General features: G+C 42.3%; 1 protein-coding gene across 1 annotated transcript; it reads left to right on the top strand.

The window, feature by feature from the left end:
- Window positions 1-287: 287 nt before the first annotated feature.
- LOC142568027 (uncharacterized) lies at window positions 288-5903 on the top strand. Its single transcript, XM_075678109.1, has 3 exons — window positions 288-1377; window positions 2355-2472; window positions 2911-5903. Exons 1-3 carry the CDS (start codon window positions 328-330, stop codon window positions 3009-3011), a joined length of 1269 nt encoding a protein of 422 aa, XP_075534224.1. The 5' UTR covers window positions 288-327; the 3' UTR covers window positions 3012-5903.
- Window positions 5904-6124: the final 221 nt, after the last annotated feature.

The raw sequence follows: 6124 nt of genomic DNA, 5'->3' as shown, positions 1-6124 counted from the left end.
TGGTGGATCGAGTCGGATTTTCATACATCCGCATTAAATTGGATATAATGACCGGCCGCAGCCGTTGAATCAAAAAGAATGAGCAACATGACTGCACTTTTTCAATTTTATTCTACAATTTTATAACTGTGAATTTAATTTCAGCTTGCTCAAACATTTTTCAAAAGTTTGACGACGCAAAATAACATGGCATGATCACCGTGTTTTAGATCAGCTAGCCAAGCCTAACCACAGCTTAGCCGGTGGCCTTAGTTCTTTATGACTGAGACAGACAACAGCTTATAAATCGTTGGTGGATAGTCTGTGCGCGACATTGCGTGTATTCAAATGAGGCCCCGGAAACGATATCTCGATAATGGAGGAGATGTCACAGACCTTCCCTACACTACAAGAAAAAGGTTACTTGAAATGCGGTCTGTGCCGCAAACGGCTGACACAGCGACGCAACAGGCAGCCGTTCAACATCACGCGTGCACCGCCTCTTCAGCGTCTTGCAGCCCCGCGCATTTGGAGTCTGACGAAGATTCGAACGTGCCTTCAGCATTGCCTTCGCGCGAAGAGAGTGAACCAAGTTCTTGCGGCGAACTGCCGCCAGAACCAGCCCAGGAGGAGGAGCCGAAGCTGAGTCCTGACGACTTGTTAGCACTAGCTGTGAACTTCGCGATCGAATACAAGCTTCCTTGGAAAGCGGTGGAAGCACTGCAGAGGTTACTTGCATATGTCTTGCGAAGATGTGATTTACCGGTGACAAAGTTTCTGTTCAGAAAAAACACTGGTATCAGCATCGACGCCGCCAAGTTTCATTTTTATTGCAATGATTGTAAGTCTCTCGTAGCTGAGACGTCGGGACTCCTGGCTGAGCGAAATGGAACTCGGGGCAGCTGCAGTGTGTGCACTAAAGGGTATTGCGGGCGAGAGATGATGCGTGACGGACATTTCTTTGTCAGCCTCCCGTTGCGCCAACAGTTGGTGTCCCTACTTTCAACACAAGAACTTGCAGTTACCCTCCGAGAAAGGCTGGACCATATCGAAGACCGCTGCAAAAGTAGCGTAACAAATGAAATGCTGGACATAACGGACGGCAAAGCCTACCGAGCCATGCGCCAGAAATTAAACAAATATGACCTCAGCCTGACCGTTAACTCCGACGGAAGCCCACTGTTTAAGTCTTCAAAGTACTCTATTTGGCCAGTTCAGGTGACAGTCAATGAACTGCCTCCACATACCCGCGGGAAACATGTTTTCACCACCACGCTTTGGTATGGGCAGTCACATCCTGACATGGGACTGCTAATGGGCAGTTTTGTTCAAGAAGTGGAGGACCTCATGCAGGGCGGCATCACCTGGACGGATGGCACAAAGTCTATCTCATCGAAGGTATGTACAGCATTAAAAACAAGTAGTGCTCATTCAACCGGGGTGGCATTGTATTGATGTCAGATATTACATGGGAAATGTTATATGCAGATTTTGTGAGTGCATGTGACATTCAGTAACAAAGCCTGAGGGAGTAAAGCCTGATACCAAATTTTTTGGCCAGCTAGTTTGTATTTTCTTTTTTTACATAATATAAAGCTTACTGCACACTACCAAAGCATTTCATCTGCACTAGTGCACCCCGGTTTACGCAATTGCCCTTCACTATTTCCGACTCGACAAACTTGTGCATGACAACTGTGATGAGTGTTTTATTTAAGGTGCGCATGAATTCGGATGGCGTCATTTTTTATTATCGCAGTGCAACATTGTCTGTCATTTTCAAAAACATCGCAACCAATCCCACTTTTCCCAACTTTTTCTTGGACACAGTACATAAGTAGCACTGCTGTCACGCCAGTCAGCTTGGATTTCATACATGCAATAGTGTCGCGAACCGAGGGATTGCAGCGGAGCACCAGAACTGTAGGACCAATGTAGCAGGCTCTTAGAACAAACTAGTGCGTGCCATGCTTGCGCCATGACCACGCATTGTCCAACTTTTTTCCTCATCTTTCGCAGTGCTGACCTTTAGCGTCCGTGCGTAGCGTTGTCGATGGGCGCTACAAAAGTATACTTTAGCTGTTTCTTGTCAGTCACATTTGGCAAAAGTGATATCGTTCTACCTCTTGAATGTGAACTTGAATGCACTGCTGGGGCTTGTGATAAGGAAATGCAGAAATGCAATTAGTGTGGCACATAAGTTATTCAGATGTGTTTTACATTTTTACAAGATAATCTTTCTATAAGTTCTAAACCTGGAAGACAACACGCCATTTCTTATTCAGACTGCAGCGAATGTCAAAATCCACATGGGTTATTCAGATTTGTGGTCACTTTATTTAATTCCTGGTAACATTGCTCTCATTGCTTTGCAGGTCCACCCCTTCAGCTGTTGTGCTGATGCCCCAGCAAGGGCAATAATGCAAAATATGCGCCAGTTCAATGGGCATTTTGGCTGTAGCTGGTGCTTGCATCCTGGGTTTGTCATAGATGGTAAGCAAATTTCGTGCCTCTTGCATGAGAAAGCTTTCGTATGGGAATTATATAGCTGTAGGACAGGTAAAGCCCAGTGCATGAAGAATCTTGATATATATAGATTCTGATTGTATGCTGATTTAATTTCAATGTGTTTAATAGAACAGTACATAATTACAGTATAATACTTGCAGAAATATTTATTGTTTGTATAGCAGTGCGTAATATGCTGCTTCATGATCTTATTTTTCACCTGCTGCTTCCACTAAAGTATTGCCGTCTTGCTGTAGCCATTTTCAAGTCAAGTTTACTTTTCTTCATCGATAAGGGAAGAGCAGCCGCATAAAAGCTGCTATGTACATCAGCTTGAATAATGAAACACCGTCGAGAATTTGTTATTAGCATGTAGGATTAACCTGCTGATTTGTGCACCTGTGTTGTTTTCTTTTGGAATAGGAACCATTAAGTATACAATCGACGAGCCAGTGCCAGACAGGACAATGGAAGAAACCATTGACGCCATGAAGACAGCAGCACGCACAGGGACAATTGTTTAAGGCATAAAAGGTCCCACTCCATTAATGAATATGCCACACTTTGATATAGTCTGGGGATTCACGCCAGATTGCATGCATTGTGTGTTGCTGGGAGTTGCACGCCAGTTGACGGAACTGTGGCTCTCTAGTGTGGGCCAGCCCTACTACATTGGGAGGCCAGCACTGCTCAATGCTGTAGACAAGCGGCTGTGCAACATCAAGCCACCATTGTGTTTCAGGCTGCAGCGTACCCTTTCCTTGCGGTAGTATTGGAAGGCTTCAGAGTGGCAGCAGTGGCTGTTGTGGTTTTCACTGCCTTGTTTAGATGGCATTTTGCCTATAGAGTATCTCAGGCACTTCACCTTGCTTATTAGAGGAGTATACCTACTGCTAATGGACAATGTTAGCAGCACTGATGTCAGTGAGAGCGCTAGCCTACTAGTGAAGTTTGTAGTAGGTGTGCAATTTCTTTATGGAGAAAGAGAAATGACATTTAATGTACACCAGCTTTTGCACTTGCCCAAGAGTGTGACACTGCAGGGACCACTTTGGTCACATTCCTGCTTTGTATTTGAATCCAACATTGGGCATGTGAAGGAGCTAGTCACATCTGCAAAAGGAGTGTCAATCCAAATTGTTGAACGGCTGTTGATGGCTAGCTCTTTCGCTAGTCTTAAAGCATCAACTCTCCCTCAGACTAGAGAATTTTTAACTAAAGGGAATGCTGCAAAATGTGGAGCAGTTGTTTTATTGATTGGCAAGCCACGAAAAGTGCTGCAGCCAGTTTTAGATTTGTTAATGAACCATATTGGCTGCATGATAGTCGGTCCCATTGTGGAACATGACAAAGTTGCAGTGTCTCAATATGTTTTCCACAGCAAACAGTATAAAAGACCAAGCAAAACAGACTGCACTGCTGCAATGCTTCCTTCAGGGGCATGTGTAATAATTTCTCACATCCTTGGGTTTAAAGACATCACTGGCAAAGCTAGAGTTTTTGCAGTATGTGAAAAATTTCGCACAAGCCCGACCAAAGCTTCCCACATTCACAAGGCCCAAAGTGTGCAGTCCAGCCATGCCATTGAGGTAAAGACTGGCATCATTCCATGTTTATACATGGAGATTGAACAATCAATTTTTTTTGCACCACTTGCTTTTAAAGCCCTTTTTAAAAATAGGTGAATTATAAAACATGACTTCAAAGGAACGCTTATTTCTGCAGAGGCCCTGCAACACTCTTTATTAAAGTTGTCACATATGTTTGGAATGAAAAGGCATCACCACACAAAGCTTTTACAGCAAATAACATTTATCTCTGGAATTCGTGGCATCATTGTTGTCTAAAGCTATTCTCAGTGACAACTTCAGTGTTCAGTATGAGCTCCGGCTACCAAACCCCATGGCAATTGCCCTCTGCGCCTTTGCATTCTGAAACATAGTTCCCGACGGGCACTGATATTGTATAAAGTCACCTCTGCATTGACATTATGGAAACAGGCCAGTGTAGTCGACTAGTACATTTATACAAATTCTTGGAGTTGTACACCAGAGCAGTTGCCACTGCATTCTTAGTTTGTATATATATATATATATATATATATATATATAGTGTGTGTGTGCAGCTTTATCCACCATGCGTGTTAAGTGGTTTAGCGCACCTTTATGTAATGGAACTCTGGTGTATGTGCTTGTATGTGTGCAAATTCTCTGGATACTCGCCTACTCTGGCTCTGTATGGTCATAGTAGCCTTTGTGCCATTAAACACCATTAATCATAATCATCTAGATACTCAAGATAACAAGTTGAATCTTTGAAGTGCTCTACGCCTAGCCTGTAATGTCCCATATCGCTACCACAGTGCAGAATTGTTTAAGAAGCACCACATGATTCAGGTTCCATCAATGTATGATTACAAGCTATGCCGTTTATATAAACTCGGTTTGCTGAAAAATAATGATGCCATGACAAACCTAGGAAGGCTATAGAAAAACTTCCTCGCTTATCATGTGCGCCATCCTGAAGTGTGGTATGTCGCCAAATGTAGGACCACTTACAGAAATCAAATGTTAAAATTTCAATTGCCTACACTTCTAAACCACATAATAAAAGAAAATAAGATTGACATATCTAGTTCATCACCAAGACAAACTGCATTTAATGTTTGTATAATGATGTGATACGATGATTTTCTATTTGACTACTGTATAATCCCCTTTACAAGTGACGTTTTATAACTCCTGTAAGTGTTTTCCTCTTAGTAGGTTGTACTCTCTTAGCCGCACGCTTTTATGCTTCCCCGTGTGATAGGGGGTCAGGGGTCCTCAAGCTGTTCTTACAGCTTTTACGTGTCCTCCTTGTAACATTTTCTTGTTGCGGAATAAACTCAATTCAATTCAACTAAAATGCTCCCCAATATCTAACTCACAAAATTGGGAGCATATAATGATGCCCACAGTTCACCCTGGCACCTCATCACTTGGCGCACTTCAACACAGACGCACATGCGATCGCATTATTCTTCTACACGAGATTATCAACAGGCGTATTTATGTTAACGCCCTCTTTACTGTTGCCAGTTCTTCAGCACGTGTCACTCGCAGTACATACCCGCTTAACGTCATGCCATTTATGCCGTTTTTAGACTGCTTCAAATTTTCTTTCTTTCCTTTCACAGTTGAACTATGGAACAATTTAGATGGCACATTGCATATGATGTCTGTTGATCACTTTGTGCGAAAATTACCTAATCATATTTTTCGAATGATACTGTGCTGTTTTCTGTGTTAATTTTTTCACTCAATTTCTAATCATGTAGGTTCCTAATAATATAGTTCTATGTGAAACCTTCTGTACCACTCCTGCAATGTCCCAATGACATGTGATAGTAGTATCTGTAAATAAATAAAGTAAATGCCCACACCTTTCTGTTTTGTGTTTATATAGAATTTGTTCTAATAAACAATAATTACAGTGAAATATTACTCATGATTTGTACTTGTGTATTGTAGATATTTTCATTGTGATAGCTCTTATTTACACCAGTTAATCATAATGCAAAGGGGCGTGCGCTCTTTTATACCAGCAGAGCCAAAAAGCCTTAAGATTGGCTGCAATTTCAAACATCTGAAAAGTA

The sequence above is a fragment of the Dermacentor variabilis genome, unplaced genomic scaffold (assembly GCF_050947875.1).
Source record: "Dermacentor variabilis isolate Ectoservices unplaced genomic scaffold, ASM5094787v1 scaffold_16, whole genome shotgun sequence".
Lineage (NCBI taxonomy): Eukaryota > Metazoa > Arthropoda > Arachnida > Ixodida > Ixodidae > Dermacentor > Dermacentor variabilis.
The sequence above is the reverse complement of the archived record's forward strand: the minus strand, read 5'-3'. Positions and strand labels throughout refer to the sequence as shown.

Coding starts and splice junctions, on each gene's coding strand:
- LOC142568027 (XM_075678109.1), top strand. CDS start 328: ATGAGGCCCCGGAAACGATATCTCGATAATGGAGGAGATGTCACAGAC. Junction 1,378..2,354: donor CAAAGTCTATCTCATCGAAG/GTATGTACAGCA, acceptor ATTGCTTTGCAG/GTCCACCCCTTCAGCTGTTG. Junction 2,473..2,910: donor TCCTGGGTTTGTCATAGATG/GTAAGCAAATTT, acceptor CTTTTGGAATAG/GAACCATTAAGTATACAATC.